A 15237-nucleotide genomic window follows, 5' to 3' on the forward strand; every position below is an offset into this window, starting at 1 on the left:
AGGGTCCTTAACTTAATCACATCTGCAAGACCCTTTTACCATGTAGAATAGCATATAATATATTCACAGTTTCCTTCTGGGGAGAGAAGGGGGAGGGAAGAGGAGAGAGGGGAGAGGAGAGAGGGGAGAGGGAAGAAGGGAGAGAGATATGGAGGGAGAGAGATACATATACTCTTCATAAGTGGGTGTGGGTGAGTCAGGAGAGGCTTCATAGAGGAGGTAGCACTTGAAAAAGCCCTTGAAAGACGAGCAGAATTGAACTGCAACAGATCCGGGAGGTGGGGCTAGGAGAGAGGGTCAGGTGTTCCCATGGACTCTCCCCAGAAAGTCTGTAAGCAAAGACCTGGGGGTGGGGTGCACAGCCCACTTCCTGGAAGGGCTAAGTCAGTGTGGGCTGGAGCACCGGGCACTTGGGGGCAGCAGGAACGAGATGAGGCTGGGGGGTCAGGTGGGGACCTTACTAAGTCTTCAGGGCTGTGAATACTGAGGACTTTGACCTTCATTTGGTGGATAATTTGAAACCTCTAGGGTTTTTGTTTCATTTTATTTTGCCATTGGTTAGCAAATGAGATTATGTTGACTTTTCCCCTCTAGAGAACACATTCCTTGCTGTAGTATAACCTATGCTTCCAGGGTTGGTACAATTATAATATGCAAAAAAGTAGGGCCCAGGACATATTGACAGTTGGTTCCCATAAAAAAGAGGTTCATCAGAGAAATGCCCATCATGTATCCACTGTTACAATGATGGGCTTCAAGGAGAGACTGAATCCCAAGAAATTCTTGCCCAGGGCATTTTTATATTTTCAGGAGAGGAAATGAAACTAAGAGCTAACATTTATTGAGCATGTGTGTGCTAATCACTGTGAGGGCACTTTATGTGTATTATCTGGTTTAATCCTCTGAACATAAGAAGTGTGTAGAAGACTCTAAGAAATGTATTCTTTAGGGGAAAAAAAATCAACTTAATGTCATTTACTAATTAACAGCCAAATAAAACAAAATTTAAACAATGCTTGAAACGAAGACCCAACACAGCCAAAAGTAAGTAAGTAAAATAAATAAAATATTAAAAAATTAAAAAAAAAGAGGAAACTTCAACTTAAAAAAAAAAAAAAAAGAAGGTTTCAAATTTCTTACAAAATGAAGTGCAAAGGACTTGGGCACTCATGACCCTGCAGGCCCATTTCCCAGCTAATAAATTGAGGCACAGAGAGGTTAAGGACCTTGCCTTAAGCCACACAGCTAGCGAGTGGTAAACTGGACTCAAAAGCTGGCAACTGGAAGATCCTGACACAGCGACCATGTCAATTGACCATTCTATCTGATCCTTGTTATTAAAAATATACCTATAGAAATATGCTATCATAACTGTATGGTGTGGTGAAGTTTCACAAACTAAACCTACCCATATAAACTACTTCTTGATCAAGAAACAGAATGTGAGCAGCCTTTGGGAAGGCCGCTCATATCTCATCCTGTACTAGCCTCCCCGATCCCAACCCTGCAGGGGAACCACTATCTTGACTTCTAACAGTCTTGGTTAGTTTTGCCCTCAGGATTGCGTTTTCACCTCTGTTTCCAAAGGATGTGAGTGTACGTTTCAGCAGTGATGACTCCAACCTGTGCATTTAAGTGGCAACAACGACAATAATGGTAACACTCGTCATGATAAAATTAGAAGAGACCATGAAAGACCTTCTGGTGCTTTCTCCAGTCTTCAGGAGGTAAACTGTGTGTCAGATAATCATCTGTCCTCTTTGCAAGCATCTTTTCAGGGGTGGCTACTGTACATTAGTATCTCTGAGATATTTGGTGGGGGGAGCTTTGTTCCTGGGGCAGCGGAAAGGAACATGGAGGAATGGTTAGGAGCACGGGCTCTGGGGCTAACTGGGCCCGGATTCATGCATTTGATCACTATTAGTTAAACACCTGGATGGGCCAGGATGTGAGTATGTAATGGTGAGTGGGACAGGCAAGATCTCCACCCCAAGTAGGTTCAAGTCTCCACGTGGATATGAATCCTTGCTCCATCATCTACCAGCCATGCACTTGACCCTGTGTCAGAGGCAAGCCTCAGTCCCCTCTGCTCTGACATGAGAATCCTGATACCTTCCTCACAGAGCTGCTATAACATTTAAGGCCTGTAAAGCACTTAGCACATAGTAGGTGCTCAATAAAAAGCTACATATGCTAGTCAGATATAGTAGGTAGCTGGGGCAAGGCTTTGGCTCTGGGCAAGTCCCCATCTAAGCCATGTGACCTTGGGTGAGTCCCTGTGTCACTGAACCTCAGTTTCTTCAACTGGAAGCTGGGGATCATACAGTCCTCCCCAACTAGGGTTGGCAGTTTTAAATGAGATGGGACGATAGAAGGAGTTTGGCTCCCTGGCGTTCAGCACGCACATGATAAGTGATGGCTGCAGTTCTGAATTCTCCAAAATCCCGGAGGCAGGAAGATTCACCTGGGGGCTGGTGAGGCCACACCTACTGGTCTTCATGCTACACAGGACCAGCTTTAAGGCCACTCTGGTCTCCCCTTGAGCCAGCCTGCCCTTCGCGGTCACTCTCTCTGAGGGCTGCCACCCATAGGTACTGGCTAATGTGCTTTGCCTAAAATGCTGAATTCTGTTCATATGAAACATAAACACCCAGCCCAGGCTGGTTGTCGACAGGCAGCCCATATCCTACAAACAACTAGCCCCGGAGCAGGGAGCGCTCAGAGGGCCGTGGGGAAATGTGTCTCTGGAATTGCTCAAGGCTGACACTTACTTTGAGGTTGAGATTAAAGAAGGAGGCACAGAGCTTTCTCTAGCACCCTGCTCTCGGGAGCCCAATTAATGACATTCCTTCTAAAGGGACAGAAGTAAACAGACACATTCCCGTCTGGGATCTTCCAGAACTGGGTCAAGTGTGATTATTTGGTGGGGTGGGAGAGATACACATATATATTTTTTTTAATTAAAAAAAATTTAAAGCAAACTTTCCAAAAGACTACCTTGGAGCTACAACAGTTGAAAAAGTCAGCTTTGGAGAGGCTTTGTGCCTCTAAATCTCTGTGACTCTGCTGTTGGTGGGAATGTAAATTGGTATAACCATTATGGAGAACAGTATGGAGGTTCCTTAAAAAACTAAAAATAGAGCTACCATATGATCCAGCAATCTCACTCCTGGGCATATATCTGGAGAAAACCATAATTCAAAAAGATACATGCACCCCAATCTTCATTGCAGCACTGTTCACAATAGCCAAGACATGGAAGCAACCTAAATGTCCATTGACAGAGGAATGGATAAAGATGCGGTATATATATATACAATGGAATATTACTCAGCCATAAAAAAGAACGAAATAATGCCACCTGCAGCCACATGGATGGACCTGGAGATTGTCATACTGAGTGAAGTAAGTCAGACAGAGAAATAGAAATATTATATGATATCACTTACATGTGGAATCTAAAAAGATGATACAAATGAACTTATTTACATAACAGAAATACAGTCACAGATATAAAAAAAACAAACTTATGGTTACCAGGGGGGAAAGTGGGGGAGGGATAAATTGGAAGATTGGGATTGACATATACACACTACTATATATAAAGCAGATAACTAATAAGGACCTACTGTACAGCACAGGGAACTCTACTCAATACTCTGTAATGACCTATATGGGAAAAGAATCTAAAAAAGAGTGGACATATGTATATGTATAACTGATTCACTATGCTGTACAGCAGAAACTAACACAACACTGTAAATCAACTATACTCCAATTAAAAAAAAACATCTCTGTGACTCTGACTCTTGGAATTCACACGTTCAAATCCTCACGGGACACCGACTTTGCCTCTTATTGGAAAAGTATCAAATCTGCTGCTAAGAGGGACCTGGGTTGACTCATCTCCATGCCTGCTTTATAAAAATTTTCAATTTTGCAAGAATTTTAGACTTACAGAAAAGAGTGCTCCTGTATACCCTTCACCCGGCTTCCCCATCTCCACTCTGCCTTTTTTATTCAAATCTTTTTTAGTTTTTTAAAGCATTGTCTTCTAGTGACTTCTGCTGAAGGCTATGAGTCATTTTCCTGTCTTTTGCTTTCTTACTTTCTTACTCCAGTCCTTTCTTCCTGGTTTGGCACTAATTTCCATTCTCCATGCTAGCTGTGCACTAGAACCACCAGGTACTTTTAAAAAATCATGGAGGCCCAAGCCCCAGACCACCAGTGTGCTCGGGGTCATCTGGGAAACGTGTTGGAAACATAGATGCTCTATCCCTACCCTTCAAGCCCTGGGTGGGGTCTCAGGATTCACAACCTAAATGAGCATCCTGGGGGATTCTGATGCAGGAAGCCCACAAACCACCTTTTGAGAAATACTGGCTTTGTGTTACCTGCAAATCAGAGAACGCTGATTGCCCTGTGCATTGTCCTCTTAAATTGTGTATGGTAGTACTTAACATTTTTGGTTTATATTTCCACTGTTAGATACTGGGGAGCCACTGAGAGTTCAAGAGGAGAGGAGAGATGACGCCAGGCTGTGCTACACCAACACTGGCAATCTGGCAGCCTTGGGAGGATTGGGCTGGAGAGTTGCGGAGAGATGGTAGCTGGGGAATGGAGTGGGGGATGGGGGCAGAATTGCATAATGCTTAGGACTTAGGATTCTGGATTTAAAGAGCATTGAGTTTATAACTGACTACCACTACTTCTTTGCTGTGTGCATTTGGGTAAGTTCTTTGGCTACCCTGGGCCTTAGACGCCCATCTGTAAAATCGAGATAGTAACAGTGGTCCCTTCCCCAGGAGCTGCAGTGAGGGCTGAGTCGTGGATGGCCATGAACCATTTAGGCCAATGGCCAGCAAGCACTCCCTGTAGCAAGTATTGAAGAGATGGACTGGGGAAGTATTGCCTCCTTCTACCAAAACATCTTCACCTTGTTTGTGTCATTTCAGCTCCACAGAGTTCCTAAGCACCCCTGTGGGCCAGACCCTGTGCTAAGTGATGAAGATACAACAGTCTGAACAGGGACCCTGCACTCTGGGGCCTCCACCCTAGGCTGGAGAATGGCACACTGATCATTGCAAAGCAGAGTGGGGCACACACCCTTGACACACGCCCAGGTTCAAGAGCAGGACAGGCAGGGGAGGGCGAGTAATTGGCTAGAGTCTCCATTCCTCCCACGTTCTAGCCAATTCCAGATTATGAACAGAACTGCCTTTCATGCTGCTTTATTGTATATATTTAAAATTTTCTGCGTATTATGATGTTTTCACACCTTAAAAAACCTTTCTGGCTGGGGCAAGACTGTGTCTCTCTGGACCAGACAATTCTTAGAGGTAGGAAAGGATCCAGTATGTCTTTGATATGCAAGCTAACCAATCCTCCATCTGGTCCATACACCCCCGGAGACAATATCCCTCTGCCTTAACCAGCCCAGGACCAGGTACCAGGCAACTAGGGACCATCCCTACAGCCCAAAGCTCACTGAATTGTTCAACTAGCCAGTCCTAGGCTGTTCACTCTGCCCTTTCCTGCCTTGCCCTCAGAAACCCCAATAAAGGCCTCGGTCTCAGAGTTCACCCCGCTCCTGTCTTCTGCCTCCCATCCACCCTGGTGTCTTTCCCATGTGCCCTGCGCCACTTGCCTCCTGTCTCCAGCACCTGTGGGTAGAATAACCTTTGTTTTCCTGAGTCTCTCTGTGTCTCCTCTTGTGGTTGCACCTGACTGACCATCTCAGAAAAGAACAGAAAACAGCTACTTACCTCTGACAGTAAACTTTGAAAAACTACTAGAAGCTTTTAGAAAGTCTAAATAGTATGGGATAACTTTGGTCACTGGCCCGTTTAGCCCACTCAAGGACTTTGGTGGACAACAGCCATACTTCTGCAAGACGGCTAGGGCTTGGCCATCCCCTGCTGGTTCCCTTGTCCCTGGATTCTCTACTGAAGGATACCATTTAAGCACCTGCCATTTCTCAGAGGTATGTGTGCATGTGTGTGTGTGTGTGTGTGTGTGTGTGTTGGGCTGAGGACAGGAGAGAAGGCTGCAAACGAACTCCAGACAAGTTCAGATCCCAGCCCTACGTCAGTGACTTTGGATCAATCACCTAACCTCCCTAAAGTTTCAGTGTCACATGTGCAAGGAGACAAGAGTACCTCCCACACACATGAATGTGAGCTCGGAAATGGACCATGAAGGACCTGGCAGCGGGTGAGGCAGGGCCTCAGAGAAGGGAAGCCACTGTTACTTTACCTCTCAGGCACCTCATCCAGAACAGCACTTCTGTCCCCAAGAATCACTGGGAACTTCTGTTTAGGAAAAGAGGGGACTATTAAGGCTCAAGGCTGTCGGGAAATATGGAACTACCCACCCTGTAGCTGAGTCACAGTAAAAACTGTGAGTTTTTGCAAACTCGGAGCTCATGGCGTTCACGGTGTCTGTTCATGAAATGCTAGAGCAAGTCACTGGCAGAGTCCGCACTCAAAAAATAAATGCCGACTAGCTTGAAAGAGATGACAGTTATGTGAAAATAATAGCTAACGCTTATGGAGCACATATGATGAGCCGGGCATTACACAAAGCCCCTCACACATATTAATTTATTTAAATTCCACATCAATTCTACGGGACATGCTACTAATAGCCCCATTTTACATATGGGGAGACTGAGACACAGACAGGGTCAGTAACTTTGGCCAAGTCACACAGCTTAGGTATGTGTTAGTTAGGATGGTGGAGCTGGGATTCAAACCCAGCAACAGTGATGGTGGTTTTTATTTTACTTTATTTTTTTATAAATTTATTTACTTATTTTTGGCCGTGTTGAGTCTTCGTTGCTGCGCGCGGGCTTTCTCTAGTTGCGGCTAGTGGGGGCTACTCTTCGTCTCAGTGCGCGGGCATCTCATCGCGGCGGCTTCTCTTGTTGCGGAGCATGGGCTCTAGGCGTGCTCCACGGCATGAGGGATCTTCCCAGACCAGGGCTCAAACCCATGTCCCCTGCATTGGCAGGCAGATTCTTAACCATCGCGCCACCAGGGAAGTCCTACAATGGTGGTTTTTAATCAACTGAGCATCTACCAGGCATCAGATCCTTGCTGGACACCTAGTACTTCTGATCATCACAACAGCTTTCCAGGGAGGACGATCAAGCTCCTTTCACTGATGAGGAAACTGAGGCCCAGGGAGGTGGAGTGGCTGCAGCTTGCCCAAGCTGGAACACAGGGGTCAGAGAAAACTCTCACCACACTGAACCCTACCACATGGCCCTGAGCCTGCTGAAGCCTCCCAGAACCCATTCCAGACCTTTTAAGAACCCGGCTTGTACTTTGTGACATAAATCAGCTCAATGACCAGTAGCAGAGAGTAGACAATCCACCTCCTGAGTCAGTCATCTGAACTCGGAATTTCACCTTTGTTGCGGCACTTCCTACCTTCCGCTCTGTGTTCAGTGTCCTCTCAGGGACATGACTGACCTGGCTCTCCCGGCCTGGTGAGCAATATGCTCACTTTGTTCTTTTCAGCTCTACACTCCTCCTATTTTAATTTGATGTGTGTCTGATTCCAAAGCCTGTAAACTTCCACCTGTCCCTGCCCACCTTACTGAGAATGCATATTATTTTTCCGGTTGAACTCGCTGAAAAACAACCCTGGCCACCTTTCCAGGGAGGTTTGTGCTTGTGGTAGGCTGAATAATGGCTTCCCAAAATGTCCACATCCCAATCCCTGGAACCTGTGAATATGTTACTTTACAGGGCAGTAGAGACTTTATAGACGTGATTGGGTTAAGGATCTTGAAGTGAGTGATTATCCTGGATTATCTGGGTGAGCCTAGAGTAATTACAAAAGCTTTTATAAGAGGGAGACAGGGGACTTCCCTGGTGGTCCAGTGGGTAAGACTCCGCGCATGCGTGCCGCAACTAAGAGTTTGCATGCTGCAACTAAGAGTCCACATGCCGCTACTAAGAAGTCCGCATGCTGCAACGAAGATCCTGTGTGCCACAACTAAGACCCTGAGCAGCCTAAATAAATAAATATTTAAAAAAAAAAAGCAAGAGAGAGACAGAGTCAGACTCAGAGAAGGGGATGTGATGACAGAAGCAGAGAGACAGAGAGAGAAAGAGAGAGACCACAAGATGCTACGCTGCTGGCTTTGAAGATGAAGATGGGGCCACAAGCCAAGGGATGCAAGTGACGTCTAGAAGCTAGAAAAAGCAAGGAAACGGATTCTCTCCCTGGAGCCTCCAGAAGGAACACAGCCCTGCCGACACCTTGATTTTAGCCCAGGGAAATACGTTTTAGACTTCTGACTTCCAGAACTGTAAGAGAATTAAATGCGTGTTGCTTTAAGCTACTCCATCGGTGGTCATTTGTTAGGGCAGCCATGGCCAACCACACGGTGCTCTTACCGTCTCTGATTGTGAAGCTGTGGAGCAAGGCCAGGCCGTCGAACCAGTGGTTGTATCTGGTCTCGCCCACTGTGTGCATCCCAGGCCCATTGCGGAGCAGGGTCCCCTGCAGCCATGCTGGAATCCTGCCTGGTGAGAGAAAGAACATTTAGTTTCCAGTTCTGCACCTCAACCAAAAAGCTAAAAGAAGTGGTCATACAGCCCCTGTACCACTTGCTGCATCCGTGCATTTCCAGAAAGAATATGCCTGGCATTGTGCTAGCACTGAGGATACCAAGATGAATAGGCGTCATCCCTGTCTCCAAGTTGCTCCCCATCCATTAAGAGGCAAAAACAAAGGAAAACACTCAAAATACACTGTGCTAAAGGCAAGGCAACAGACTCAGCAAGGGTACTGCGGGGAAGAGAACTCCACCCTGAAATTGGGTGAGAGCAGGAGGGTGAGGAATGTTTCCTGAGGAGGTGACCTGGTTGAGTTTTGAGGGAGAGTAGGTGTTTGCCTTGCAAAGGCCTGAGGAGAGAACATTCTAGAGCTGTGCTGTCCAGTGTGGTAGCCACCACCCCCGAGTGGCAACTGGGCACTGGAAACGTGGCTAGTCCCAACTGAGATGTGCAGTAAACGTGAAACACACACCACGTTGCAAAGACTTAGTATGAAAAAGAAATGTAAAACATCTCATTAACAATTTAAACATTAATTACATGTTGGTCTGATAACATTCTGGATATGTGGTATTAAATAAAATATACTAGTAACATTAATTTTATCTGTTTCTTTGTTTTTTGTTGTTGTTTTTTAATTTTATTTATTTATTTATTTATGGCTGCGTTGGGTCTTCGTTTCTGTGCGAGGGCTTTCTCTAGTTGCGGCGAGCGGGGGCCACTCTTCATCGCGGTGCGCGGGCCTCTCACTATCGCGGCCTCTCTTGTTGCAGAGCACTGGCTCCAGACGCGCAGGCTCAGCAATTGTCGCTCACGGGCCTAGTCACTCCGCGGCATGTGGGATCTTCCCAGACCAGGGCTCGAACCCGTGTCCCCTGCATTGGCAGGCGGATTCTCAACCACTGCGCCACCAGGGAAGCCCTCTTTGTAGTTTTTTGAATGTGGCTATTAGAAAATTTTAAATTACACATGAGCAGGCGTTATGTTGCCATTGGACAGCATTGCAGGTGCTGTTGGGGTCCCGCCCACGTCCCCTTGGCATTCACCTCTCCCTGAAGGCTGCATTCTGCAAATGCCTACAGCTCTCCACCTGAGGGCTTTGTTCTCACTGTGGAGCAGCTCTCCCCACACGTGGACGAACTGGAAGCTCACTGGAGAGTTAATGTCCCTGAAAGCTGCTCTCACCCGAAGATGGATGGGGTGCTATGGGTCAAAGGCCACCACTTCCTTGCCCTCGGCTGACACAATGTGAGGCATACTTTATGCTTTGTCCAGAGGATTCGGCTCCAATGACTCCTGGTGGTCAATGGCTTGACAATGCCTTCTTCATTGGCTTCCCTCCCAGTGTTCCTTAGGCAGCATATCCCAAATAAACGACTTACACCTGAATTCTTTTTTTTTTTTTTTAATGTTACGTTTTTTGTTATTTTTTTAAATTTTTATTTATTTATTTATGGCTGTGTTGGGTCTTCGTTTCTGTGTGAGGGCTTTCTCTAGTTGTGGCAAGCGGGGGCCACTCTTCATCGCGGTGCGCGGGCCTCTCACTGTTGCGGCCTCTCTTGTTGCGGAGCACAGGCTCCAAACGCGCAGGCTCAGCAACCGTGACTCACGGGCCCAGTCGCTCCGCGGCACGTGGGATCCTCCCAGACCAGGGCTCGAACCCGTGTCCCCTGCATTGGCAGGCAGATTCTCAACCACTGCGCCACCAGGGAAGCCCCACCTGAATTCTTATCTCTGGAGAAACCTGAACCCAGAGATCAAAGACCAATTCAAAGATCAGGAGATGTGCAAGCTGTTTAGCAAGAGCTGGCCTGTAACTTTCAAGCGAGGACGTCATAAATATTGCGGCTGGAGAGTTAAGCAGGGCCAAGCGACCAAGGTCAACAAGACCACACCAAGCTTTGATTTGGTGCTCAGAAGAATGGGACACCTTTGATGGTCATAACAGGGAAAATAGGATCAGATTTTCTTTTTTTGCAATTTGAAAAACTGACATAAAATCCACCATTTCAAAGTGTACAGTTCAGGATTATTTTTTTTTTATGAATATTTACAATGTTGTGCAACTATCACCACTAACTCCAGAACATTTCCATCACCCCAAAAAGAAGCCCTGTTCCCATTAGCAGTCAATCCCCATCCCCTGCTCAGCCCCTAGCAACTAATCCACGGTCTGTCTCTAAGGATCTGCCTCTTCTCATACGAATGGAATGTGATCAAATTTGGGGGTTTTGAAAGTTATTTCTGGCTGTGGTGTGCAGTGTGGACGGGAGGAGGAGCCAGAGGGAGGTGGGAAGGCCAGAGGCAGGAGCAGGGTAGCAGCAGTGGGGATGGAGAGAAACCAATGGAACAAAGGGACTTGGAGTTTGACTAAATGTATGGGGAAGGGGAGGGGAACACTCAAAAAATGCAGCTGTGTCTCTTGCCTTGGGTGGGATTATTCACAGAGACCCAGGACACAGGAGAAGGAGCAGGTTGAGGCAGAGCAGGGAGAGATGAATCTGAGCATATATTAAAGCCCTAGACATAATAAGAAGACCATTTATTGAGCACTATGTGTTTTAATAGATTAAATCATTTAGTCATTGCGGCAATCTCATGTGGTAGGTACATGTTGACTTTATTAGACATGAGAGGAAACTGAGTCAGAAAATGCTTAAGTAACTCGCCAAGGAAGCCTCAGAGCCAAGAATGCACAGCTGGACGTGAAGCCAGAGCCTTGGCCTGGCCCCCCGGGGCAGACGTGTCCACACAGGCACAATGTTTAGTGAGCTGTCTGCCGACGGACACTGACCAGCTGATTAGACGTGACCCAGGGCTGGAGGCCTGCACTAAGCTGGAGCCCATCCTCTGCTGGCCGCCGGGACTCAGGCAAGTTGCTGCTTCTCCCTGGCCCTCGGCTTCACACCTGCCCAGTGGGGAGGCCTGATTTACAGCAGTGGTCCCCCGCTTGGAATCACCCAGAGGGCTGTAAAAACACAGGTTTCTGGGCGCCACCCCCGGAGTATCTGATTCAGAGGGTCTGAAGTGAGGCCGGGAATCTGTGATTCTAACAAGCGCCCAGGGGATGTTGATGCGGCAGGTCTGGGGTCCATCCTCTGAGAACAGCTGATCTAGGTCTAGAGGTTCATTCAGCTTCTCAGGTCCTAGGATTCTTGTTTTCTAAAATTTCCAAGCATTTCCATGCAGTCACTAAACATGAGCTGTAAAAGGGTATAATGGCAAAATGTCCATGGTACCCCAGAGCATAAAAGGATAGGCATCAAGGATCCCTTTTTTAAAAATAAAAAGTTAACAGTAAGTGTACATTTGTTTTTTGAAAAAGTATTTATATATAAAATCTATTAATAGATCTTTGTACTCTATATTTACGTATCTTTTAAAAACTTAAATAGGCTCAAATATTAATAGTGCTTAAGAGATGGAAATACAGCAGATTTTTATTTCCCTGTGTTCTCATTTGCACTTCCAAGTTTTATACGTAATATAGACACACATATAGATTGCACATTACCTCTGTAATCAGAAAAAATATACATAAAAGCTATTTTTTTTTTCTTTCAAAAGCCATCCAAGGCAATTCCTCAGCTGAGAAGCTCCAATCTGACTTGCCTCACAAAGGGCACTGTTGTCCTGTCCTTGTGAAAACTATGCATCTATCCAAAACGGTGGTGTGGCTGAGCCGACCCCCTCCCTGTTCTCAGCACCACTCCTGGGACGGGAGAGTTCGCATCCACTCACTGCCCTGCAGAGTCTAAACAAAACGGTCCCACGAAAGTGGCCACGCAGAAGAGGTAGAGAAAACCCATGAAACGTAGATTCCTGAGGAGGCTCCCACCCTGGGCTCTGCAGGTACTCGCATCCTGAAACCGCGCCTTCTAGGAAACCACATCGGGCTCCGCGACGCCCCCCAGTGCGCATGTGCAGCAGTGGGCGCTCCCACGCGATTCTCTTATTACTTTGAAATTAACTTAGGACGCGCACATCTTTACAAATATATCATGCACTGAGGGATAGAGCACAATTTGCAGAAGAATCCCATTGTCTGTATGCCAATTGCAGCAGTCCCGGGACTTTTCCCCTGGAAATAGTGAGAACGACTCTCTCTCCTTGAAAACCGTTACAATGCATAAAAACACACCTAGTTTTTTCACAGAGACTGTGTCTAGATTATGGATCATCTTCCCTCTATATACCGCTTTCCAGATTTTCCAAAAATAGTTTATAATAATCATTACTTTTATAAGCAGAAAAAAGTGTACATCTAAACATATAAGCACCCATCGTTTATAGAAAACGCTCACCTGTCACTCTGGCCCTCAAAGGCTCCAGTTGTTCCTTCTTATTTCTGCCAAATATTATATCCATCGTGCAGGGCGATGAGCAAGAGCGGTATTAACGGTGAACAGACGCTCCTCTGTGTTCAAGGCGACTGCTCCTGGCCCCTCCTTGTCTTCTTCTCCTGCTCGCCTGCAGCTTCCTTCACATCCCCTTCCCTTCTGATGCCACTCGTTTCTCCCTTTGCTTTCCGCTCTCCTAGGGCCTGGGATCTCTTCGTGCACACGGCGGCGGGAAGCTGCGCTGGCGTTATTTATGTTTGGTCAAAGGTCAATTCCCCAGCCATGTGTCCCAGCTAATCTCTAATTCGCTGAGTGTGTCCTCAACTCTCCCTTTCCACTTCCACTTTTGGTTGAACCAAGAAAAGCAAGTTTCTTGCTGTGTTTAAGCTGAAGGGATCCGGGGGGGGGAGGGGGGGGAGGGATAAATTGGAAGATTGGGATTGACGCATACACACTACTATATATAAAATAGATAACTAATAAGGACCTACTGTACAGCACAGGGAACTCTACTCAATACTCTGTCATGGCCTATATGGGAAAAGAATCTAAAAAAGAGTGGATGTAAGTGTATGTATAACTGATTCACTTTGCTGTACACCTGAAACTAACACAACATGGTAAATCAACTATGCTCCAATAAAAATTTAAAAAAACAACAACAGGTGGGATCATTTAGCAGTGCATTCTGCTTAGGACACCTGGATTAGGGGAGCCCAGAGGGCATCAATCACGTGAATCCCTACTGCACAGCATGGGAACTCAGTTTGCCAGAGAGGGAAAGTTTTGTTTTGTTTTGTTGTGAATGAAGGTCCCTGAGCTTCCTCACCACCCTCCCCACTGCCCAGAAAGAAAAAAATCATATGTAAAGAGCAACTTAATTATACTTCATTTTTTGGAGAAGTAAACATAAAATGTTTCATGTACCCATTTAAACAATAAATACAGGGAACCAAAAACTCTACTCAGGAACTACAAGGAATAGTAAAAAACAAACTTCAGCTCCAGCTTTCTGGCCCATCAAGAGGGAGAAACTATGCCTGTATTTGATTTTAAGGTTCCCCTATATTCGTGAATCTCGAGGTGATGCCATTGCCTAAAATCCATATTCAACTTGCTATGAATGTTGGGTGATGAGTTACTGGCCTCACCTTTGCTCATGTTGCTTCAAGAAAGAACCAGCTGTTCCCTCTCTGGGTGGAGTGAGAAAAGCTGGCCTTTATGCAGCCAGCTGGGTCTAGTAGTATCAGGGCTGGGCCCAGACTGTTCCAGGATCGCAGAGCTCAGTCCTGAGAGCAGCGTGGCCTGGCTTTGCTCCACCCTGGCTGCACATTCCAATCACCTGGTGGGAGCTTTAGCAATGCCCGTGCTGGGCCCCACTCCAGACCCGCCCATTCAGAGTCTCTGAAGGTGCAGCCCAGCCCTCAGTAGTCTTAAAACTTCTCCAGAATATTCTACTTTGCGCAGCAGGCCCTGGTTAAGAAGCCCTGGTCCAGGGGAAGATGCTATATGTTTGCGTTAATACCAGATTCACGTTCCTCCCTTTTCTGTGTCTGGGGTATGTCACTTACCCTCTTTGAGCCTTCCTTATCTGTAAAACGGAGGTGTAACAATATTAAAATCTCAAGGTTATTCAAAGTCAAGGGTCTAGCAAAAGCCCTCGTTCCCGAACAGTTAATGTTGGCCTTTCTTCCCTGCTGTCTCCGAAGGCACTTCCCTTTGATCCACATTTTCCATTCTGTCCCACAATAGCTTGCCAGTTTATTCTGCTGTCTGGTGTAAACATGGGTAACCATGTCAGGGTTATTTATTCCTAGGTTGTGAACGCTGAGTCCTTGTGAGGATTAAAGGAGAATGTCTGGCATACATTGAGTGCTTGGGAAAAAATTACACTACCAAGGGCGGCATCTCTGGTGCAGAAGAAAAGAGCTCAGGGCTTATGGGGATCAGAAGGCCTGGGCTGGAATCTCAGCCCCTATGATCTAAAACTGTGATTTGTCACATGACTCCTCTGAACCTCACTTTATTCTGCAAAACAGGTTGGCGATGCCCCGTCACAGGGTTTGTTGAGAGGATTAGACTGAAGTTACATAAGTGAAAACATGACCGTATTCTCCTTTCTTGTCCATTTTGTGTATTCAAAAGAGAAATGGTCCCCATCCATCAAGAATATTCTCTGAGTCAAGTAGTTGGTGAAGCCCTCTGCATGTACTGGCTTGCTCTGGCCTTATATGATTCTATGAGATGGGTGTTCTTAGCAGTGTTTTGGGGATGAGAAAACTCAGGGAAGGTAACCAGGTTGCCTTAGATCACACGGCTGCTAAGAG

The 15237-nt window shown here is 46.3% G+C and overlaps 1 protein-coding gene across 1 annotated transcript in view; it reads right to left on the reverse strand.

Moving 5' to 3' along the window:
• Positions 1-15237, reverse strand: part of BCO1 (beta-carotene oxygenase 1) — a 90683-nt gene that overhangs the window by 24776 nt on the left and 50670 nt on the right. The window contains exons 10-11 of the mRNA XM_068527572.1: positions 12875-13146; positions 8409-8537 (exon numbers count right to left, since the gene is read on the reverse strand). Coding sequence (XP_068383673.1) covers positions 8409-8537; positions 12875-12938 — 193 coding nt within the window. The 5' untranslated portion in view covers positions 12939-13146. The remainder of the gene's footprint in view (positions 1-8408; positions 8538-12874; positions 13147-15237) is intronic.

Source organism: Eschrichtius robustus, chromosome 19, assembly GCF_028021215.1.
Source record: "Eschrichtius robustus isolate mEscRob2 chromosome 19, mEscRob2.pri, whole genome shotgun sequence".
In the NCBI taxonomy this organism is placed as follows: domain Eukaryota; kingdom Metazoa; phylum Chordata; class Mammalia; order Artiodactyla; family Eschrichtiidae; genus Eschrichtius; species Eschrichtius robustus.